Source organism: Topomyia yanbarensis, chromosome 3, assembly GCF_030247195.1.
Source record: "Topomyia yanbarensis strain Yona2022 chromosome 3, ASM3024719v1, whole genome shotgun sequence".
In the NCBI taxonomy this organism is placed as follows: domain Eukaryota; kingdom Metazoa; phylum Arthropoda; class Insecta; order Diptera; family Culicidae; genus Topomyia; species Topomyia yanbarensis.
Window position 1 is genome coordinate 424,839,072 of NC_080672.1, and position 25,987 is coordinate 424,865,058.

Genomic DNA, 25,987 nt, shown 5'->3' on the forward strand with positions numbered 1-25,987 from the left:
GTTCACTCATCGCTACAAGTGCAGCTTCTCTTCTCAAGCACCGAATAGAGCGTGCAGCGGAAAAACTCAAACATAAACTTTAAATAATCCTTGTTGGCAACTCGTTTGCAGCAGCCACTGCATTGTGCTACTGAAGCCGGAAGGCGGGGGGGGGGGACGAAATGGGAGAAAATCTAAATCCCCGATGAAATTTGCACAACAATCCTCAGCCTGGCTCCTGGCCTTCGCGCACTGGGACCTGCCGTAGAATTAGCCCCCGGGCAGCTCGAAACGGTCCGATGATGCCGGTCCGTCGGAAAAGAAGGATCCAAGCAGCACTCCTATTCCGATTCTTGCTTTCTATCCCCACTATACAAACTGCATTTGATGATGTGCTCAATTGCATTCCTCGATTCTTTGCCTGTGCATATTCTATTCAATGGCAGCATGCTTATTGGGACGATGCTAGCGATATGCTTGCCTCTTGAGTCCCGAACACGAAGATGGTCTGCAGCTGATGGCAGCACAGAGCTCATTCAAGGGTCTTTCAAAATCATCGTCATCATCATCATCATCGTCCCAATCCGGAGCGATACCGGTCTGACTGTCTGTGCTTTTATATATGTATTAGCATCAGAACCGCTGCTGGCGCCACAGATTCCGACATCCACCAAGTAGCAGTTTTCGTCAAAACGGACTGAGGACCCCGCCAACCAGAAGACATCATACGACGTGTTTACATACTTATTGGTTTCGCTTTCCGAGTTCTTTTCTTGCTGTTTGCCTTCGAAATGGTACAGCACTTCCGTCGGGAGGGAGGGATGCAGGACAGGAGAGATGAAAAGTAGTGCCAATGAAACCGAATTTGAGTAGAAATTACCGATACACTGTTGCTCAATAAAGAGGGTCATGGTAGTACTTCTCTTCTCAGTGCTGGAGTGATTCTGATGGGTATTAGCTGTGCATTGGACGTTTCTTGGAACTTCTAATGTTGCTCGTGTTAAGGTAGTGAATGATTAACCATGTAAACGTCAATCAATAATCGATTTAAGTGATTGGCGTTTTCCTCTTTCCAATGGTTGATGGATGAACATTATGTAAATTGTATTGTGTATTGAAGAAATTTATTCATTTTCTTGAGAATTGGTTTACTTACAATAAGTTATCTCTCTTGGAAATTCTTTCAACTAAGTGTTTAACTTGCTTTGTTTGAGTTTAATTAAATCAAGCGAGAAACACGGCACAGAAAGTTAACCCTTCCGTAACGGCGTAAAAGGCTTCTCAAATGAGCTCCTGCGGATGCTCAAAAAGGAATTCGCTAGGCTTTATAAAAATGTTGTGAGAACGATATCAAAAATAAGTTATCCACATATTTATCTTGTAAATCATGAAGTTTTATTCAAATAAACTTTTGATCCTTTATTGTATGAGATTGAACGTGAACATTGCGAATGCCAGATGAAGTAAATATTATTCCTTCATGAATTTTCGAGTTTCAACATCCGGAAAAGTGTTTCATCCCATTTATAAGCACTTCAGTTTATATTTTTAGAACGTTTGCATACATCCATCTTTCTCACCAGTCTTTTTGATGATCCTCTTCACAACCACTCATTAGCGCCAGTACGCCAACGCCAAATCCGACCAAAACAGGGGAGGCGTACTATACTTCTCATATCAAAGCAACAAACTCTTCTGCAGACACTCAGATCAATAGTTGTCCGCATCTATAGTTCCGGTCGTGCAAAATAGGTATACTTCAAACTGCAGGAATCAATTGCTTGCCATACGATCATTTTTTGTCAAATTTCTCTACTTAAATCAACTTGTCCGCATCCATTGAATTTTCACCTACGACCGGCAGTATAAGATTGTGGTCCTGCAAGCGTTTTGAGTCCTCTTTCGCGTAGGTCTCGTCATCCACCAAAATGCATGTAAGCGGACGCTGCAAAACTCGCGAATGCAATTTCTTGACCCTTTTGTTCTATGCCTAGTTTGGAAATTTTCTGCTTATGTAGGTCTTCAAGTTTCTTGATACGTTGTAGCATTCCGACTCTCGTTCTCTCTTTATTGGCCAAATCACGTATCGATATTTATTTATTTTTTGACTTTGTAACGTGTTTTTCAAAAGAAAAGTACAGAAACCCTCAAACTTTGAACATTTTTTTCAGAGGCCTAGACCTAGTGTTGTGAACCAAACGACTCAGTTCAACAAATTGGGTAAATGTTTGTTATCGGGAAGGAGTCATCAAAAGACACCGCTGCATAGTGGTCGGAAACCCCAAAAACATGAACTTAATTCACTAGAGGCCAAACCATCGAATATATTCACATCTACCTTTGGACGAATTGTTAGTATGAATATTCCCCACAATCTGATAAAAATTAAAATTAGGCATGGCTTACTACGATCAAACTAAAAAAATTAACTTTTTATGCTGAAGAGGTAGAAAGTTGGTGTCTTCGATAATATTTTAGAAATGCTTGTAATGAAGAATTTTGTTGAACAACGTGAACTTGTAGGACTTAAAGTTATCGATTTATAAAGTGTTTTCTATGAATTAGTTAAATTTAGTTTTTTTAATGTAACTTTTTCCACTGTGACTTTTCGTTCAAACCATGTTCCAAACAAATGTGGAGGCAATAAAACCACATAATATAATTTTGGTTTGGCTTAAAAAAATTTCAAAATTCTGCAATAACTCTAAAACGAATGAGTATTTTTACAAGAGGTGTGCGCCGCTCATTTCAGGTAATAATTTTACATGGAGTTTTCAACAATATTTTTACATGCAGTATTCAACAATATTATGTGGTTTCAATACCTCAACATTTGTCTGGAACAACTCTGGAACGTTTTCACGAAAAGTCACAGTGAAAAAAGTTATATTAAAAAACTAAAGCCTTAGAAAACGCTTTATAAATCGATGACCTTAGGTCCTACAAGTGTAAGTTGTTCAACAAAATTCTTCATTATGAGCATTTCTAAAACTTTGTCGAAGACACAAACTTTCTACCTCGTCAGTATGAAAAGCTAATTTATCTAGTTCAATCATAGCAAGCCATGCCTTTAATTTTTATCAGATTGTGGGAAATATTCATACGAACAATTCCTCCAAAGACACGCTGTGAATAGATTCGATGGTTTGGCCTCTAGTAAATTAAATTCACTTTTTTAGCATTTCCGACCACTGTGCTCTGCCTGCTGGCTCGTGGTGGATTAGGATCGGTTTGTAGTGGTTGTTAAGCCAACCGACTAAACATAACCCTCTTGTATCTCGCAATGCTCATCCATCGGGGGCAACCATTAAGTGCTTTAGCTTTAGCAGGGATTGTGTTCTTGCTTATTTTGTTTTGTGTTAATCGTCATGTTGTTATCCATAATTACTTTTCCTTGCTTGCTGCCCAACCTACGCGATATATCTGACCTGCTACAAATATCGTCACCTGTAGAGACATGAGCCGATCCGGAGGTTTCGACCATAAGAATTTACATCTGTTTACAACCACCTTCGCCGGTCTTCTTATCCTTCGTGGTGCTAGTCGTTCCTATGTATCTGCTAGCTGGTGCTGAGAACTACTCGGCAGCGGTATTTCACCCTATACCGATACTCATTGTCGCGATCCACTTCGCTGCCACTCCAACAGAATAATCATCGATGGTAAAATTTCTCTACACAACGATATCCCGATATTCGCCAACTTCGTGTTTTTCCTCCTTAGCTGCCGTTGCTAACCCGCTGACCGACATCTGCTGTCTACTCACTACTGCTGCTAATATCGAAGCTTGTCGAAACGTGAACCAATCCTGCAGAGAAGCCGTCCAGCTTGACATACATCCTTTTCCAGCCATCCTCGTCCTTCATTGACTTGTTTCTAGAGTGATTGTTGTGTGTCAAAACGGTTTGCGGTATGTTTTTTTTTCCAGAACAGGTAGTTAATAAATTTTTAAAAGTTATTCAAAACCCTCAAGGGGGGGGGGGGGGGGTTGAAAACCCAAAACCACCCCCTCCCCCCTTGCGCACGGGCCTGGATTGACACATTCCCATACGGAAATGGAAAATGATAATACAAAACAATAAATCTGGGTTCTTCACTAATTGTAAGAATAAATTACCCTACTCATAAAGCCTTTAGCTCTTTACCACACTGTTGCAGTTGCATTACTGCGGGGCACATATCAAATGATATGTGGTTCCGTAAATACTTCAACGCAAGTTTACAAACTACGTCAATAGGTGGCATGTTCAAATGTATCCGAACAACGAATCTTCTGATTTATCCAGTTTATCGAGAATGGTTGATCTGATTCCGGACCAACGAAGTCAGTCGCAGCACCAGATCTAACCAATCCGTCCCCCATTCATTTCCAATAATACGGTATGATCGAGTACCTATAAAAGTTCCTGGATTTGAGTTCGACAGTACTAATTTCAATCTCGAATCTACTGAACTAATTTATTAAGAGCAGCCGGACTGTCAGTGGACAAATAGATTCTTTTACTGCAAATACCCTGTTGAAGTGCTGATTGTACGCCATACAGAATCGCGACGATTTCTGCTTGGAGTGCGGTACAGTATGTACCAAGCGAATGAGATTGGTCTAAGCTCATTTCACGACAATAGATACCAGCACTGGCTCGGTGCTCCAATAGAACCATCAGTATAACAAAGCACGTATTCTTAAAGTTGTTGCTCCAAGACAGCAAAACAGTCATTCTTCGCGAGGATGAATTCACATATTGAAAGTTTAAAAAGGAAAACTACATGTTAGTGTAAGGTCACTAAGTGCAAGTATATACTCATCCAAAGTAATTATTTGGGGCCACAGTGTTGTGTGGCTAGTTGCACAATCTATTCAGTTACTGTTTCAAAACCCAGTAACGTTAGGACGGTATGCACAAGAATGTGTTTCTTGTCCCAGATAGTGGTGTTTGTCTGATAGCAGTATATCTCTACATCAAGCGTTGGTAGTAGGCCCAGTAATCCAGGATGACTTGTTGGTTAATATTTGTGGATGGTAGGTAGGTGATTGATTATCGTAAAGATGTAGAGAAGCTATTTAACCAAATACGGATACATCCATCAGACTGCAAATTGCAAAGAATTTTTTGGGCTAGTACCCATTCGTATTAATGATAGTAACTTACAGCACGACCAAGAGTCTACAGTGGTTCTCAAAAGATAGGTTGAACGAATTCCCTCACGTGTCACACGTTCTAGTGAATGTTTTCTATATGGACGATATACTGCCCGATGCCGAAGATAAGGAAGAAGCAGAAAAATTCTGTTGACAACTTATATGTTTACTAAAATCCGCCGGTTCCAATAATCGTAAATGGTCATCCATAATGAGCGTTTTGCCTTTGTTTACTTTTAGCAATGATCAAGAAATTGGGTGTGCAGTAGGCTGTCCAAAAAAAATCGATGTTCGAAAAGTCATGGTGCTCAACCCTATAATGAAAGATAAGCATATTTTAAGCACTTTTGTAGAACAAATCAAGTTTCTAAAAAATCATCTAGAGGTTCCGCAAATGCGATTTAAGAAAAATGATCATTTTTGAGCAAAATTGTCGTATATAAGTGGTTTTTGCAACTTTTTCAAAGCCTAATTTTTTTTTAAATATTTTTTTTTTCTGTGGACCTTAGAGAATAAATCTCATTTAATAGTTTAAAAAAAGTCCTTATATTAATTATAGAACCTCTTAATCATGGCAAAAAAAATATTTTTTTGGTGAATTTGGAAGAAAATCCACACAAAACGAATGTCAATAAAAAATTTTTCAATTAACCAAAGGCATGTTTTGGAAAGTACTATTCATTGCAAAACAAATGTGAAAATTCGGTCGAGGGGCTGAGATATAGCATTTTTAGTAAATGCTTTCAAACCATGAAACTTAGCTACATTTGTTGAATTGTTCAATATCTCAGCCGTAACTTGACCATTGTAGGCATATTGGGTGTCAAATAAAAAGGATTTTTCTCAATCTCACAAAGAATTTTCATATGTGGAATCTACCATCTTATTCTAAGGTAGTTATTGAGAGATTTATGGGATTGTGCATGATCCACAACTTTTTTGAATAAGAAATGATAACACCAATGATGCTATAACCTATGTAACATTCACGATTGATTAGATTTATTTATTAATGTGAATGTATGCTAAGTCTTGTAATAAAGATGTACCTTGTAGTTTGCTCTAACTCCGCTGCCCAAGTAACCAATAAGCATTATAACGTAGCCTAATATCTGCTTTAGATCCACATATAAAGCTGTCCTAAAAAGCCGTGAAGCCCTAAATACTTATTTAATGCTGATATTATGCCAGAAAAGGCGAAATATAGTGCTATTACTGTGCGGAGATTGACAGCTCGTTTCTGCAGTACTAATGCTATTATATAGCAAAAGCGTACATATGTCAAATTTGAAAGCCTTATATTGACACTACTAATGCTATTAAAAAGCTTCAGTTGGTTGTCATTGTCCGCCATGGTTTTAAAACCATTTCCAGTGGTTCTTCGTTGCAACTTTCATTTAGTCACGGTTCACGAGTGTAAGCCGGCCGTCATTTGTATTGATTTTTTTTCCCTAATAGGGCTGGTAGTTGATTTTGGGGGTGCTAGATGCCGATTTTGCCGTTATGTTTATGCCTTGAACATCAGCCACAGTTTTGGTAACCGCTTATCATAAAGTTCTTCGCAGTATCTCCGATGATTATGACTATTATGGGCATGCTAGGATTCAACCCACAGTACGATCTCAGCGTTTGTATTGAACGGTCGACAAAACAAAAAGCTGTTGAGATCTTGTCGTTTTAAAATCATTCAGCCGTTCTTTCGGCTTATTAACCTACCGACGCAGTTACGCGTAAAATTTGGTGGTACAGTTGGATGCTGTGCTATCACTAGTCACAGTGCACCGTAGAAACCAGTGAAAATGGGTTCACTGCGAGCACTACAGAATACTTTCAAGATTGAACAACTTTCCAAAACGTCCGACGTTTGAAACAATGCACAAATTTGTTTACGAGGTTCCAAAACTGCCAATCGAAAAAGTCGTGCGCCTTCAGCCGAACGTAACAAATAACTGTGTTTATGTGAAAACGACGGATTTAATTACTGCACAAGAAATTGTGAAACGCCACAATGGTGTCCACCATTTTCTATTCAACCAGAAGCCCGTTCCCGTCTTACTCTTTATGGAGGATGGAGGTGTAGACGTAAAGGTGCACGATCTCCCTGAATGTGTTACAGACGATGCCATCGTTCGCTGTATGAAACAATATGGAGATGTATTGAATATTCGGACCCAAGTTTGGTCCGACAAATTTGCTTACAAGGGTATCGAAACTGGAGTAAATCCTACATCTCTGTGGAAGGAGAAAACACGTACGTAACGTATTTTGGACAAACCCCTACATGCCGACATTGTGGAAATAGTATGCATATAGGCTTCTCGTGTGCAAATAACAAGAAGCTGTTAAAACAAAAGCAAGACATAAATAATTGCCTCAAGTAGGTACCGATCATAACACCACGCCGCACAGCTTCCGAAACGAGAGTAAATCCCAGTAATCAAACTACTTCTCCAACGATTGTAGATAGTGTTGAAGTAACGATTACTGGCGAAATTTCCCAAACCACTAACACAGCAATCACAAATGAAGAACTGGGTTCCTCTCACACTAAAAGCCAGAGAGAACATGAGTCGATCTTTAAAGCTCCGATGGCAAAAAATCACCAGACTGACGAAATGGAGGAAGACGTAGATATCACTATCACCGATACATCCCAACTCGAAATAAATCCATCAACACTTTCTAAAGCTACTACGAACAACTGTATTCATCATCACCAACAACTCAATACACGTATGATTGTAGGAACCCAACGAGGCAAACAGAGCAATGATGGAAGAAATTACAACATCCGAAATTTTTGCAGCAGTAAAATCAAGCCCTTCTAGGAAATCCTCTGGGCCTGACGGGATGCCAGCGGAGTTCTACAAAAAGGCATTCGATACTATTCACCGTGAATTAAATGCTATCATCAACGAAGCACTACAAGGAGAAATTCTACGACGTTTTACTGATGGTGTGATCGTTCTGTGCAAGAAAAGAGACTCTGAAAATACAGTGAAATCTTACCGTCCTATATCTTTTTTGAACAGTGATTATAAGCTTTTTTCAAGAGTGCTCAAAACTCGCCTAATATCAGTGGTTGGAGACCAACAAGTGATCAACGCTGCACAAAAGTGTGCGTCTGGGAGAAGTAATATATTTGAAGCTGTACTATCGATCAAAGACCGAATAGTGGAGATAAAACATAAGCTCCGATCAGGAAAGCTGATTTCCTTCGATCTGGAGCAAGCATTTGATCGTGTTGAGAGAAGTTTTCTGTTTTCCACTATGGTGAAAATGGGTATAAACAGTGCGTTCGTTGATCTGCTCAGAGCGATTTGATTGCTCTCACTCCAAGTTGTTAGTGAATGGTCTTTTGAGTAGAGAGTTTCCAATACAAAGATCGGTGAGACAGGGCGATCCGCTCTCGATGATTTTATTCTCGATTTTTCTAAATCCTCTCGTAGAAAACTTACAGGGTATATGTGATGGTGATCTTGACCTAGTATGTGCTTATGCCGATGATATAACTATAATTACTTGTGATAGTGAAAAGATTCCTCGTATTCGAAGTGCTTTTGAAACTTTTGGAAGACAGTCTGGAGCCCGCTTGAACCTAAACAAAACCCTCTCGATAAACATTGGGAATTCTGAAACTCAAAATCCAGATATAGACTGGCTAAAATCCGCAGAAAGTGTAAAAATTCTTGGTATTTGGCTCTATAATTCCTGTAAACGGATAGTTGATGATAATTGTGTAAAAATAGCGAATACAGTTTCAAGAATGTTATGGGAATACAAAACGCGGAATCTAAATTTAATACAAAAAGTAATTATCTGCAATACTTTTATAACTTCGAAATTGTGGTATGTCAGCTCAGTGATTAGTATAAATCATTTATGTGTGGCAAAAATTACACAACATATAGGCGGATTTTTGTGGGGTAGACAACCAAGAGTTGCTATACAACAGCTTGCACTAACAAAGGCAAAAGGAGGTTTGAACCTTCATTTACCAGCCATCAAATGCAAGTCCTTGTTTATAAACAGATATCTGACATCACGTGATCACACACCATACGCCAGTCAGCTTTTGGAAAATCACAGAAATCGACAATGCACACTACCAATTACGTATCCTTGCGTTAGAATCTTACAGAAGGAATTGAGTAATTTACCGCAGACAGTGATAAGCAATCCCAGCTCACAGACAATATTCTCTGCCTACATTGACCGTGTGCAAAACCCTCCGTTCATGGGAAACGTAACTGTCAACTGGAATAAGGTTCTAAAAAATATTTACAGTAAAACTCTCAATAGCAATGAAAGGACCGCTTATTTCTTGCTGTTACACCAGAAGCTACCTCATCGGGCGCTGCTACATCGATTTGGACGAGCGGACAACCCTTACTGCAACGAATGCGACAACGTCATCGAAATCATTGAACACAAGCTGTCTACCTGCCCAGACGTACAAAGATTGTGGTGCATCTTAATCAATAGAGTGCGATTGGTTTACCAAGCTCAATGGAACCATGAATCATTAACAGTGCCTGAATATAATAACGTCCCAAGACGCTCGAAATATGTTATAATGAAACTATTTATCAACTATGTATTATTTGTTATGAATTACCCAAAAGAAGAACTTACAGAGCAAAATATCACGCTACAATTAGACAGTATATAAGAATCAATATGTAAAGACAACAATTTATATTACTGACAATAATAAACATGATTTTACAAAAAAAAACCATGGTTTAGCATTACGTGAGCGGTTGGAGTGCTAGTGACCGATGGTCGTTGTTACTGGCAAAGGTATTGTTGGTTCTTTTAGAAGCTAAAGCTGCGAAACTGGTTGTTGTCACTGGCTAAGAAATGTTGCACAGCGTAAAATATAACATGACGCGAGCAACGATATATTATTCGAACAGCAATATCATCGGAGCTAATTCCGTACAAGGTTTTGTGAAAGCCACAGATTGTTAGCGAAGCAATACTGTTCTTCGCATTTCAGGCTACTCTAGCCAGCTATCTGAATCAGTACGCGCTGATGGTGAATGGTGTACATCAGAGAACGCTAGTCCTGTTGGACAGGGTCAGCTGCTGGTGGTACCGGATTTAAAGACAATCCATCCGAGTATAGGTACGAAGGATTCATCGCAGGTGATACCATAGATAACGCCGGAAATTTTGACCCAGCTTTTAGTAAAGTAGTCCATTGTGTAGATTCTAGGGTTCGTCGAGGTTGCGGTATTCTCGAAAAAATAAAGTTTGCTTCTCTAAATAATTACTAAACGGAATAAGAGCTCGAACATGCAGTTGGCCCTTCCATGATACGTTTAGCGCTACCTTGAGCACCGAAATAACAGCCTATTCGTAGGCATTTGAAACTTATCTCCACTGCCAATAATAAAGGTTTACCTAGAAATTGATAGATTTTCTTTATATTATTTTATGAGTTTGAAACCATAAGTCATACTAACTGTAAAGATTTGTTCTGTAATTTTCATGAATCAAGTCGTCTGTCTGTCAGATCTTACAGTGTTTAGGTGCGCATTTTACTGCAGCTAAGACAACTGATCTAGATATAATTTTTATGTTTAAGGTGGGTTTAGATCTTCATACTTGGGGATATACAATTGCGCGCGGTGATTGTTACAGTCAGCATTCAGATCCCAAGCCGTCTTAGCGACCAGACGCGTTTCTGGAATAAAGTTTCTCCATAATAGAAATCTCCATTAATTCCCAATAAAATGAGTTTCCATTTATAGAAAATAAATTAATTTCGTGGAAGAAGAGTTCCTACCGTTTGTGATATGCGGTTTTGGTGAAATATTCGGTGGTTTATTGTTCGGTACATTTTTGGATATAATCGGTGTCTGCGAGTAGCATATCGGACCCAAGACCCCTCGAGCTCGGTTCCCGACAACGCTGGCCACTAGACGTGTTGAGGCTGCTGCGTGTTGAGATTGTTTTCGTTGGCGGTCAAGCATTGGTTGGCTTATCCGTCGCAGCTTAGGGGTCATTCAGTCTGCCTTCTCTCGCTGTATCATTCATGTCCATGTCATCATAGGTACTTCTTGTGTTCACGGTCAGAGGTTCTTATTTGTTTCTTATTCTTACGATGCGTAATTATAATTTCGTCTACATCGGTATTGGCTGCTTTATTGGTGATGCTAGTTGTTGGTTTGGGAGCGGTTATCCCTTCATTATTGGTTAATTGGGTTTGTTGTTTTTGAGGTTATCTGTAAGTTTCGGTGGCTGCTTGTTAGAGGTGGTTGTAGTTGACTAGTTGTTTCGGCGCGTTTTTCCGTAGTCTGGTTACAGAATTGGCATGTTGGGGTCTACCCAGGATATGTACAGGGCCGGCGGAGCACCTTTTTCCCGAGTGGGTAGTAAGATTCGAAGTGATTTCTCCTCGTACTGACGAAAGTTCAGATATGGCGTGTGTAAGTGAAAATGAAAATTCCCTGATAATATCTGGATCAGTTTCCGGATCTGAACTAGTTCCCGATCCGGACCAGTTTCCGGATCCGGACAAGTTCCCAAATCTGAACCAGTCCCTGGATCTAGCCCATCCCCTTACCAGGGCAGGACTTAAACCAGGCCCAGATTTGGTGCTTAGATCCAGACAATGACAATGAATCCGGACTCTCGGATCGGATACGTGAATCCAAACTATATGTCTTGCTTTCCGTACATGACGAGAAGGACTGTTAATGTTTTGTGCAGTCGCTACTTTGCTGCTGACATCGGTTATAAAAAAAATTCAATTTAACTGCAACCGAAATACCCCACCACTATTCCGAGTCGGCTTTTTTCTGACTGTGCTTTGAAGCTAGCTGAGTGTGAGCCGATGGGTATATCAGGCGACCGACATCCTTTCAGGCTTAGTGGAGGTCGATTTGAATATTTCTCCGATGACAAAATTAATACCAATAAGTCTCATTTTAGATACAAATTATATCTAACACAACAGGACCAACGACAAGCCATTTCACGTCATCGATAAATCGCGTGATCTAACTAAACAACACTCAACCGTGTACGAAAAAGTATTTTGTCTTCGTACCCGCCCGGGAAGTAGAGATTGATGGTATAGTCTCCGAGAAGGGCCTTGATTGCGAAATAGGGGCGTGCTTCCTGATCCCTGTGCTTCAGTCAGTATAAATTCTGGTATGCAAGCAATTGTGTTCAGTAAAAATCGAGGAGTATTAGAAAACTTATCTTCCATCAGCCTCATTTCGAGCCTTTCGCCGGATTTGTTCTTCCAAAATTTGTTCTTTTGAACGGAGCTCGTCTACATGTTCGCCTTTTTGGAACCCGTGGCAGGAACTGAAAAACCCATTGGCTCCTGGTGTCTGAAATTCCACATGTGACATTCAAAACTTCAAGTATTCTATATTTTAGTCATATTATTTTTCTAGGTTTACTTCCGACGTAGATCTTCCTCAATTTTAGCATTATTCGCCATGGCCGAAAACAATATTGAGGAGCATTTTGGGGATCAAAACGTGCTATTATTTCAATCGGATTAGCCTTTGCTCGGTACCAGGTATTGAAGTTGTCGCTTGTCAAATCCGAATCATAGGCAAAGATTTATTGATATTCTTTCCATATAAATCGCACCTCAACTGGTTCGAGAAGATTTCAACTCTCACGGCATGTCGTGGGGTTGTCTTCATGCTGATAACTGATGTACTCTATAACCAATGTGGCCATTGACTGAAAGAGCTACGCGTCCACTATATCCGAAACAATCGAATCAAAATGAGAAATTCCTCCGGTGGCAGTGTGCAACGTTTTGACTGGCTTGTTTTTCTACACTGAGATTAAAGGTCAGACGAAACGAATACCTGGCGAGAATAATCGCGGACGGTTTCCCACTCCGTTGGGGGCAGAGAATGCTCAGAATTGTATGCGAAAAGGTCCTACGAGGGCTTTTTGAATGTCTGATCGCCCAAATTTTTCCGAATATACGCGACATTAGAAACGCAAATTAAAAACATGATGCAAACTGAAAAAACGCGGTTATTGGCACCGGTTCGTCAACGGATTAACGAGAGAAACAATATTTCGTCTAGCAGCTGGGCCCTACTTCGTTTACTCGAGTCGACCTTTGATCGGAATACACGGAACTAAGAATTCTTTATCGGCGACAACAGCATTCCACGTAAATTCACATGCAAATGATAGATGTTTCGCGATGAAATTATAATAATGTATATAAACGTAATAATTGTTCTTCAAACACACAAATTTATCTGACAGTAAAGATACTCGCGCTAAGAATTTTCCCCACAAAACTTATGGTTTTATATTTATCCAGTTCATGATGTCCTGATAATGATCTTCCGTTTGCCGCACAGCTACAAGTTTAATCTTTTTTTCTCCTTGTCATTTTTCTCTGCTTTTTCTCTGATATGGTATCTGCTACTGATGTTGGGATCAACAATCTTTTACCTTCCTTATACAAAGGCTACTGATTATTTCTTTTTGCTTCAATTTTTAATAAAATGATTATTCATGTTAAAAAATTACAAATTGTTTATATTGTCCTAAAAATATTTCTAACTGCATCCCTGAATAAAGTTGTGTATTAATCTTTTTTGTCCATCGATCTGAAATCTGAACTGTTTTAAGATGCAGATGTGTCAAAATGTATTTCCATGAGTATAAATATAATAAATAATTCCAAATTTCAAACAAATCCTAATTATTCTCAAGAAATTTAAATTATAAAGCAAAGAAATTTGTATCTGAATAAAAATATGCAATTGTTTGTTCCAAACTTTCGAGTGGGTAATTCCCCCCCTCGGTAATTTTCTAGTGGGTAGTACTACCCATACTACCCACGCATTCCGTCGGCCCTGGGTATGTGATCAGCGTTGGTTGCTTATAGGTTACGCCACCCTTCGGTGATTTGCATTCGATAGTCATGTAAGAAGGTATTGATTCAGTTACTCGCATCTTCACAATACTAGTGTCGTTGGGAATATCAAAGAACAATTTTTTTTCAAATGTTTTTCGTAATAATTCCATTTCTCCATATTGCCACATAATTCGTTTGATTCCTTAGTGCGGTGTGCCAAATCATGGATACGAACGTCTACTATGTCTTTTTCCATATACTAGGGGATCTCGATTCTGGTGTTATTAAATTCGACCTCGTGTTGCATTTTTTTACAATGAAGATTTCTGCCTGTGCTAAATTTCTGAACGTAATTTAAACACAGTTTTTGACGTGGTATAGCTGAATGTGCGTAACTTCCACGAGGTTTAATTTAAGCCATGTTGTTCCTCAACGATTATATGACGCACGAACTGATAAACAATATCGTATATCAATCGTTCAAATACCTTCGGGAGGCAGCTGAGAATCGATAACGCCCGATAGTTCTCCACATCATGAACGCTACCACTCTTGTGCACATGTGTGATAGCAGTAGATTTCCAGTAACTAGGACAAACAGCATCAGTCAACGATCGATTGAAAATAACGGACACTGGCAATGCGAGAGAGTCCGCACAATTTTGGATGAACGATGGTGGTAAATGATCGGGTCCCGCTCCCTTGGACGCATCTAAAGACTGCAACTTGACGAGAACATCCTCACGAGAGAAAATAATATGAGATAAATTCAGGTTGTGCAGCGGCAAAGTGTTCAGGCACGATTCCAACAAAGGTGGTGAGTTATTACTTAACACGCTTTGGAAGAAAGTCGAGAACATGTTTGCGGCATCCAATGACGTAGCAGCCGAACTTCCTTTATAGCGAACATTAAGGGGTATTCCTTTCGAGCTCCTACGACTGTTGACGAACGACCAGAAGGATTTAGGATCACGTTGAATATTGCTTTCGATGCGTTGAATACAGTTGCGATAGCATTGTGCATGCAAATTGTTGTATTGACCCTCCAAATCATGGAGTTCGGCTTTGTGCAATGTGCTCCTGGACTTCAGGTATCTTTTCCTCGCTTTCCTTACCCGGTTTTTAAAGTTCTTCAATTCCGCATCAAACCATGGCTGATTCTCCCTTTTCCTAGTACGCGTTCTAATTGGAACAATTCGTCGCATTATTTCGTAACACATTTTCCCACATACAATAAATACTTGGATATTAATTTATCATTTATTGGATATCTGATAATTATAGAGGGCTGATTTACAAAAATATTTGTTGTTGATTGAAAATTTCGTATTAATTGGTTTTCACTGCGATGGACATTAGAAATTCGATACTTCAATAATTTTAGTTGACAGATCATTTAGTTCTACATAACATACCGGCGGCACCAGACCTTTCTGAGATACAATTTAAAAAAAAAGATCTTTGCACCTCCCTATATACAGCTCACATACATGGAGACGATGAAGACGCATGATTGTTCACCACACATCTCCATCAAGTCACAGCAGCTTTAAATAACAAAATCAATGAGTTATTTAGGGGCCATTCATAAATTACGTATCGCGTTTAAGGGGGGGGGGGAGGGGTTACGAGAAGTGGTGACATGTTGTGACATATGGGGGAGGGGGAGTAAGCTATATCGTTAGGTAACATGTTTTACTGCACAAAAAAAAATTTCGAAGAATTTGTTACGTAATAGTGGAGAGGGGGATAGAGAAATTTGTGACAATTTGTTACATGGAGATAGGGGAGAGTCAATTTTGGGCAATTTTCACTTTACAGACTATGTCAAACATTCAATTCAGCCTGGGGTCCGTCCATTAATCACATAGACACATTTTCAGACATTACAGACTCTGTCCTACCCATGTGTTTACCGATTACTTCCTCGGTTCATCGGTTAGGAAGCTCTTGAAAAGTCACGATTTTTTGCACCAGTCCAACGTGGAAAGCAGCACCCTAATGACGAAATTTAAAAAAATACGGGCCTAATATTTTTCGATAAGGACCAATTCTTCCAAATGTCTCGAAATTGTGAGAGATCGTGAAACTTTTTTCATGGAATTGCTGATATACGGCATCTAATAATAACAAGTGTCAGACTATTATTCCTTCTTTTTCCTGATGTGATCTACATATGGGCCTGTCCGGCGCTAGCATTGATCAGGAAATAAATTTGGATTACCAGGAGTTATACATGGAATGATGATCTCTTTTCAATTTCAGGCTAGTCCGATAATTTACATCTTTTGTATTCACTCTGTTAACATAATGTTTCTAACATTAGATAAAATTCATAGTTTGAGGTAACTCAAATGCACTTCGCTAATAAAAATGCTTTTAGTAAGAAACATTGACATGTGAAGAAAATTCGCGAGCAAAGATTCTACACTGATTTTAACAGTTCCTCCTACATCGCTCGTTCCTCGTAGTTTGCGCATCTACTTTTTCAATTCCTTTCGCTTGGTATGTTATTCATGGTTATGGTTATGGTGAACTACTTTGCGATCAACAGTTAGCAGCTCGTTCTCTGAGCATAACGAAAATATGACATAATAATTTTTATTTGCAGGAATTCATTGGGCATTTTTTAATTTAATTCTGTTGGATCATTCACCTCCAAATGCAGTTTGCTATCAACACGGATACAATACAACCAGGGTACAGCTAACAATACTGTCTTCCCAGTATAGCGGAATTGTTGTATAGTACCGGAATAAAAAATCGCATACCTTGGAAAATCTTCATAAAAAACTCACATAAAACTGCATAAAAAAGATTTCAGTGTGTATCGATACATCGTTTCTAGCAGAAGTTTTGAAACCCGATATTGTACTTCAAAATTCTTGGGCTCCTACAATCTTTTTTGGCTGCGTGTTTGTACAGGGAGAACCACTTATCGACCTTATTGAACAAAACACACCACAAGAGTGAAGCGTAGATAGCATACCCACAGATAAGCTTCAAACATAAAAATTAAGAATTTGATAATCAATCAACCCCTTTTATTAATTCAAGAAACCCATCAGTGCTGGAACTAATCCAACAGTATGCTAAACAGTGTCTCCACTTACCCCTCGAAGAACCAGATTGGAATCAAGTGAGGAAATATCACTCTAACGAGATGTTTTTGTCTATTTCCTCTCGCCGAAGCCAGTAGCATCCGTTGTCACTTACCGCCGATCCTGATTCGTGTGAACCTCCCTAAAATGATTTGATTGCAGGAATCACATTCCTTCCCAGTACCACTCCTCCGGGGCTCATTTTTTGTTGTTGTCGTATGTTCAAGCGAAATAACAACCCAGACCGATTGAAATTTATGCCAGCTCTGCGTTGGCATTCAAGAAACCAAGTCCTCCCATCGTTGCCTTCCCGACGAGACTCGTCAGCGGCAGTATGTTGTACTTCCCTAACCGAACAGTTTAAATTAATGGAAATGTTCCTTTTTTAGTAGTGATCAAAACAAATTTTCCCAGCAAACAAGCCTTCCGACTAGCTTCTTTACAGCCTCAGTTGAAAATAGTTCTGTTTTGTCCGTTTCGTTCGCTCCCAGAGGCCAAATATATTCTAGGGGGGGGAGGTCGAACATGAAACCCTTGTCAATGCGGATGTTTGCTGTTTTGTCTAGCCTTTCCCGTGTCCCGTATATCCCGTGTCTACTCAAACCACTCAGCTCGATTGTGTTTGCTTCCCTCGGCCCAAGCTGATTGCCGCTGAAAATTCGATCCGGCACTCGGGGGAAGCTTTCTGAGATTTTCCGCTCACATCCCTTTTTTTGGCTTGTTTTTCCAACAGAATGCAGTTGATGAATTGTGATTGGAAGAGAATATTGGGTAGATAAAAAACAAAGTCAATGTTAGGGTAGGACCCAGCTAACAATCCTGGCGGCAAAAAAGCTAGGAAAGGACGAACCGGGGGAGATTGAAACTTGTTTCACAGTTGTGTGCTTCTTTGGAAGGGATTTGGGAATAGCCAGCGAAAGGAAGTTTCCGTCTGATTAAAAATGAATCGAAGAAACGGGAAACGTGGGCGCGGATGGTCGTCGTTTGGGAGGATTAGTGCAAAGGGGCGGAAGAAGATAGCTTACGTGGGCAATTTTTTCCTTCTTTATAGAGAGCTAAAGAAGCACAAAACTGCATCATTCTTGTGCTGCAAGTTTCATTGAATTTAAAATTTTCCAGCCAATGAAAAATATTTGCTGGACGTGATTTATTCATTCGTTCGTGGTGAAGTTGAAAGAAATTGAACTTCGACCCCCCCCCCCCCCCCCTGTTTCCGATGCAGCCAGTGGATGGTAGTTCTGAATGTACTTACCCGATGGCCCCGTTGGAGAGTTGCTTCAGCTCACGGTCCAACGTTTCCTGGATGTTGCGCTGCGAGTATAGATTGATCGGTGAGTTGAACTGCTTATGCACCAAGCGTCGCTGCATTGTAGCCATGTTTTGCCGAGGAAGGATGGATCGGGTTCGATTTATTGCACTTTGGTTCGATTGATAATTTTTCTACTGTTGCAATTTGATTGCACTCAAATTAAACAAGTTGTGGTGGTGGACAGAACGATGGTTTCGTTCGTTTGCTTCCGCTCTCGATTCGATCGATGTCGGTACAACTACTGCCTGAAGGTGAGGGGGAAAAACTTATTGAAAAGTTATTTACTGGAACCAAAATAAAGATAGCTTTATTAAAACTTGTCGAAAAAAGGGAGGGCGATGTGGGATCTGCAATGAAAAAAAGAGAGACAGAAAACAAATTGGTAAGTGAGTTGAATGTTCAATAGCAGCTGCGACGGATTGATGTTGGTGTGGATGAGCGAGGTCCTCAGAAATCTAGAAGATATAATTTAAATGAAAAATCGATTTGCGAGCCGATCCAACCCATCTATAATAAACTAGCATCAAAATATGTACTCAAGCGTCGTACCCCAGACAAAATATTGACCTGTAATATATTTTAATAATTAATTAGAGTGATACAATGCACTTTGAACCAAGGTGTCAGCACAGGTAGACTCGTGTGGTTAAAACTGAGGTTGACCCATGGAGCTTCACATTCGACCCCGCGATGCAGCTGTCAGAACGTATCAACTCATGCCGGGCTATTATTATTGCACGTGTCGCTGTCAGTCGAAAGTTTAATTCTTGTTCCCCATCGGTGACGAACGGTAGGAGCCGGAATCGGCAGTGATGGGAATTTCGGACACGCAAGTGATTGTAGCGAAAGGGGAATATTCGTGATGACTGACGAGTGTATTTGCTATGTACGACCGTTCGAAAAATGATTCTTTTCAATGGATCAGAATGGAAATTCGTTCGAATATGTAATGTTTGAATATGAATAATTAAAAATAATGTTGAATTAACTCATTCGTTCTTTATTTCGTTGCGACAACCAAAAATCGACTGGATCAGATGTTAAAGTAATACTTTGGCTGAAGTTTAAAGCATGATTTGATTTCAAAGTGTGTTCCAAAGTAAACAATGGGTCTAGCGTGACGTGACCTCCCAAGAAATGGAGTATTGACTGGATAAAATCATTTCACTCGCAAAAATATCATTAAAAATTTAGTATAGTGAACTAATCAAAGTTATTTTTTCTAGTATGTAATTTGTGAAATCAATTTATTTTAGTTTTCTTGTGGACTTTGAAATCAATGTGTCACGTATCAACATGAAACATTGTGTGGTTTACTAATTGTGTCAATTATACGGTGTATTCTGTAGACATCTGTAAAATCACCCTGTGCTCTTACATTTATCGTGAGTGCCAACATATGGAGTTAATCAAAGTAGTCTTTGATTCTGTATCTTTCAGGTAAAACCGACTTTATCCACCTAACAGGGAAATGAGACATTTTTACACACATCACTGTTGGATCTTTCATTAGTTTGCAATACTCATGCGAAGTAGAGACCGAACTAGAAATGGGATGAACATAGTTTTTGGTTCTGCTCGAGAACTATCTCAAATAAACTCAATAAATTAAAGAAAATCAATTGAACAAATGAGATTTAAAAATCAATAAAGCCAATAAAATGATTAAATGGTTTTAAATTCACAAAGTGAGTAGAATGATTAGTATACACTAAGGTTTTTTTTTACACGGGGGATACGTACCGTGTAAAAAAACCGTGCAAAAAAAACCGCGTTAATTGCGAAATCCGTGTAAAAAAAACCGCGTTAATTGCGAAATCCGTGTAAAAAAACCGCGTTAATTGCGAAATCCGTGTAAAAAAACCGTGTTAATTCAGAAAACCGTGCAAAAAAAAACCGCGTTAATTCCGAAAATCGTGCAAAAAAAACCGCGTTACATTCAATGCGACTTAGACGATTTTAGGAAAAGGGATGATTTCGGAGTTTGATCAAAAATGTTCTAAGTCCTTTTGAAGGCAAAAGACTTAGACGATTTTTGAACAGGTTTTTTTTGCACGGATTATGCAAGTAGCACGGTTTTTGCTTTTTCCAATTCCTTAGGTTTTTGGAAAAGTGGAAACGTCGGATCTTGAGGTTTCCTTTTGTCCCGCACTTTAACAATATGGTTATTTTCGGTACAGTGTTAACGAGTAGGCACCAAATATCGATGCCTGAGGCCATTTGGAATACCAAGATGACGACTTCCGGTCTAACAGAATTTTCAATAACCCAATCAGTATGCATATTTTCCGAGCGGGCCTAATGAGCGCATGATAGAGATCAATGTCTGAGGCCATTTTGAAATACAACATTGAGACTATCGGCTTAGCGATATTCTGTATAACTCACAACATGGAGTGTTTTGGAACTGGATTGACAAATATGCAGTTGCCAGAGGTCTGACGTCATTGTAACACCCAAGATGGTTCTGATTATTTAGTATAAATATCCAGCGTAAAACAAAAAGATACATTTATTTTTGTATATTTTGCATTTATAAGATAAGAAAAATGTGCTCATGAATGGATTTACTCGAATTTGAGTTGGTTCGTCTGCTAGAGCTCATCGAGCGAATCTTCATGCGAGACTCAAAGTCGAATCAAAAAGCTGACATAATCAGGGGGAAATAATAAAATCAGGTCTTCGCTGTATTAGTAAGGGGGGCGTCTGGTGTAAAGTGCTCAAACCGAAAGTTATTTTGTTTTACGATTTTGAAGGCAAGGAAACAATGCATCTTTTATGTAATGTTAAGCTTTAAATTTGTACGTTTATTCTGTACGAAAAAAATATTTGCACGGCCTTATTCTGCGCGGCGTGTGACGTGAGACGACGAAACTCACCTCACTTTACGTGACTTTTCTCACCCGATTCTGAGAGTCGACTCGGGTGAGGTGAGATTCCTCATTGCGGTTAAATGGGAGTCTCACGTCACCCGAAGTGACTCTTCAGAATTGGGTGAAGTCACGTAGAGTGAGGTGAGATTAGTAGTCTCACGTCACACGCCGCGCAGAATAGGGTCGGCAGCCACGCAGAGCCACACATACGAGCGTTCCAAGAGTAGACGTCCAACCATTTCCACGTCGAGGAGCGCCGCGGCTAACACGATGACTCTTGATAAAATTGTTTGACACAGGAAATTAAGTAAAATTTGTAAAGCTTAGACTTGTAGTTACTCGATGAACCCAAAAAAAAAGTTCGAGTTTAGGAAAATGGCTTCATGTAAACCGAAAAATCTCATATTTTTCTGTAAAATTCGTGCACTTTTCTTCAAAATAATAGAGAGAACAATTTTTTCATTCTGTTCTCTGTGGTTCACCGACAGGCTACACATATTGTGCATTTTCATAAAAAAAATCAAGTCAATTCTTTGATTAGTTTTTGAGTTATCGTGTTCACCAATTTGAAAAACGCGGTTTCGAAAAAATGCTATTAAAGGATACTCCATATCAAATTTCATCACGGAAAAAATGACGTGGAAAACAATCCATTTGGTATTTTCTCTTAAAAATTTGGGTGGAAGTAGTTTAAAGTGTATTGTTCACACTGTATTTTTATCGCTGTCAGTCTTAAGAAAATTGTTGCCGATAGATTGAAATCTGCGTGTGTCACAGCAAATACGCGCGAGGAATGCATGGCTGTTTTTAAACAAAAGTTCAGCGTGGTTATCGAGATTGCGGGAGACTATTCTAGAGGCTCAATACTAACAATTAAACGGATAAAAAAGAAGTGGATTTTTTTGCCCACTACACCAGACGCCCCCTTAAGATGAATGAGATGTACACTCATTCCACTGAACCGGAAGTCGCCTTCTTGGTTTTTAAAATGGCCATAAACATCGATATCTGACGTCCACTCATCAATCCCGTTCCAAAAATATCCATATTGATGGGGTTTCAGAGACTTCCACTGGACCGGAAATCGCCATCTTGGTTTTCAAAATGGCCTTAAACATCGATATCTGACGTTCACTCATCAATTTCGTTCCAAAAATACCCATATTGATGGGGATTCAGAGACTTCCACTGGACCGGAAGTCGCCATCTTGGTTTTCTAAATGGCCTCAGACATGAACATTTGGCACCTACTCGTTAATGCTGTTCCAAAAGCAATCACTTCCACTTTTCCAAAAATCTTCGAAATTCTTTGCATTCAAAATGGAAAAGCAGAAACCGTGTAAATTTCAAAATCCGTGCAAAAAAAACTTGGTCAAAAACCGTCTAAGTCTTTTGCCTTCATAAGGATTTTTGCTAAAACCGTGTTAATTGCGAAATCCGCGCAAAAAAAAAATTGATCAAAAATCGTCTAAGTTTTTTGCCTCCAAAAGGACTTAGAACATTTTTGCGAAACCCGTGCAAAAAAAATTGTTGAGAAATCGTCTAAGTCTTTTGCCTTTAAAAGGACTTAGAATATTTTTGCGAAAAACCGTGTTAATTGCGAAAACCGTGCAAAAAAAACCGTGCTAATTGCGAAAACCGTGTAAAAAAAGCCGTGTAAAAAAAACCGTGCAAAAAAAACCGTGTAAAAAAAACCTTAGTGTAAATCTATTGAAAATATAAATCAAACTAGTTCATCCATTTACAAACTAAACCGGGGGTTCGTAAAAAAGTGTTCGTTATTTGGGAGTTAGCTCGTAAAAAAAGTTTTCTCCACATTCTTATTAAAATTCGTTGGTTGAGCAATGTTCTCGATAACCCTAACCATTTAATCGGGAATTCGTCTAAGTTTAAAAATAGATATCGATTTTCGTCATGTACTAGTCAACCCCGTGCTGAAAATGATGCTGGGTCAATAGGCCGAAGGGCATCAGGCCGAATGGTCATCAGGCCGAATGGTCATCAGGCCGAATGGTCATCAGGCCGAATGGTCATCAGACCGAATGGTCATCAGGCCGAATGGTCATCAGGCCGAATGGTCATCAGGCCGAATGGTCATCAGGCCGAATGGTCATCAGGCCGAATGGTCATTAGGCCGAATGGTCATTAGACCGAATGGTCATTAGGCCGAATGGTCGTTAGGCCGAATAGTCATTAGGCCGAATGGTCTCTAGACCGAATAGTCATTCATCCAAATGCAAAAGGCTGAATGACCATTAGACCGAATAAACCAAAGAGAGTGATAGATGAAGTGGTTGGAACGGAAATGAATGATCAGTTTTCATTGAAGGGTGATTTATTTAGATTTTTTTATAAGTTATAAATATAACGTTTAGCATATTTAGCACTTTCACTGTTATGAGTATTATTTAGCACAACTTATTTTTTCAGTTTACTATACTTTGGTTAATAATTTTACATTTCCGCTCTCGGATTCGATTTATTTAGGTTAAAATTGCGTCCATAATGATTTCAGGTTAATGTAACTATAATGTATGCATTGTTTGTTGTGGTTTGGAATTTCAACCAAATGTAATATGCTTTATTATTAGTTCGAATAGCAAAAATTTCGCATGAATTCAGTAAATTTAATTTTTCTGGTGCATAAGCACATATTAATGGATCGTTTTACATTTTCTTTTCTTATAGATCGTTTTATAAATATCCATGAACCATAATTTAACGTTCGATATATGAATCTATACATAGCATTTCTAATGTTCATTTTTACATCTTCTATGGACCAAAGAAAAATTATTTAGCAAACATTTTCATCAAATTTATGGAACATTTTATTGCTCCATTTTGTAATACAGTGGAACATTTTTGTCGATATTATGGAACATATCGACGTGTTTTAATGCACATTGTTAATATTCTATGGATCAATATCAGTTAATTTATGGCGTAAAATGTAGTGTTTTATGGAACCTTTCCAATATTTTTATGGGGTTGATTTTAATTGCTCTTTTATTACTATTTTAGTGCTCTTTTCAGAGAATTTTATGGTTCAATTTTACATAATCTATGGATCAAATCACCCTTTTTATGGATCATTCACACTGTTTTATGGGTTTTCAGTTTTGTTTTCTGGAACATGAACAACTTTTTTATGGATCGTTTTTCAATTTTTTATGGATCATTTGTGTTGTTTTAGCGGCGCAAACTTAGGGCTGCCATTCATGTATATCCCATCGAGAGATCAAGGGTCTATGGGAGGCTTTTTTGTTGTATCTAATTTTTGGACATTTTTGGACTTTGATCAGTTATTTTTCATAAACATCCATCCCAATAAAATGAATTTGGATTGCCAATAATATCATAACAAAACAGGTAATTTAAGTTTTCAAATTACATATTTAAACATACAGCTCATTCAAAATTCTATAGAGATACGAAAAGCTTACGTGGAATGACTGTTTCCAAATTTTCTTCTTCAAGCATCAATTTGTCAATTTAAGTTGAATATTTTTCTGAGATACACAAGGAATTCCTTAATTATAGTATAAGTAAACACTCAGTATAGAATTGAATTTTTGAGCCCATACCTTTCCATAGTGCAACGTTTCGAAGAGATATCCCTTAATTTTCAGTGGAAAGCAGGGTTGAACATTATTTAGTTAAAATATTCTCATAATACAAACATTTTGCAAATTTTCGCAGGGCTACACATATTATCTTTGTCAAGTAGGATGTAATATTAAATTAGTTTTTGTTAGTGACTCTGTGGTATACTATGATACAAAAACTATTTTTAGGGAAATAGTAGACAAAATACTGTTTTGTCATCTGTATCCTACACAATTATATTGCACACTTCAATTTAGCTTGAAAATTACCAAATATTTCAGGTTAGTAGAAAATCTTATGACACAAGTTAGAAATGGGTTGAGAAATAGCAAGATAGATGTGAGTCGTGACAGTTGCCACGAACTGGAAGAAAGAGTATAGTTGTGTAGTTGGATCGTGTTTCGCCGCCATAATCCTTCTTGTTAGGTCAGCCGCATCCATTTTCTCGGTCCCGCCGTTCGGCCGAAATGCCTCGACGAAAAGGTCTTGGTTGAAGGCTTTCATTTTCCGCATTCGCTCGCCGGCCATTCTTCTCCGTGCTGCAGCAGAATTCCGCGGACCGATACTGTAATGAATCGCCTGGTGGTCCCTATGTGTATACTTTTCGCATACTCTCAAATCCATGTTCGCCGTCAATGAAGGACTACATAATGTGACATCGATGATAGAGTCCCTTCCGTCTCTCCGAAATGTGCTATCAGGAATCAGTAGCGTCTGAATCAAATAGCACGTTCCTCATGTTGATCGGAGATTTGTGCCTTGCCATGAATCGTCTTTTCGCCATTTCCCAGATGGGAAGAATTTAGGAAGTGGTAAGGTTAGGGGTAAGGAGAATAACGACGCGCATTTAAAACTGAACATTTTACACCACACAGAATCGCAAAGATTTCTGTTTGGAATACGGTACTGTATCTATCAAGTAAAAGAGATTGGTTTAATATCATTTCACCACAATAGATACCAGCACCGGCTTGGCCCTCCAACAAAGATCCGTCACTACGTATTCTCCAAGTTGTCGCTCCATCTAGCCACACAGCCATTCATCGCGAGAAGGAATTCTCGCAATGAAAATTTTAAATGGAAAATTACATGTGAGTGCAAGGTAATTGGGAGCAA

General features: G+C 38.9%; 1 protein-coding gene across 6 annotated transcripts in view; it reads right to left on the reverse strand.

Moving 5' to 3' along the window:
- The window catches only part of LOC131692479 (uncharacterized), a 534,648-nt gene that overhangs the window by 472,177 nt on the left and 36,484 nt on the right, over positions 1–25,987 (reverse strand). For 4 of the 6 annotated variants that reach the window (XM_058979544.1, XM_058979546.1, XM_058979542.1 and 1 more), the window contains exon 2: positions 18,333–18,634. In XM_058979544.1, coding sequence (XP_058835527.1) covers positions 18,333–18,457 — 125 coding nt within the window. In that variant the 5' untranslated portion in view covers positions 18,458–18,634. Of the gene's footprint in view, positions 1–18,332; positions 18,674–25,987 lie in introns of all 6 variants that reach the window. The other 2 variants (XM_058979545.1, XM_058979543.1) reach the window with 2 other exon arrangements.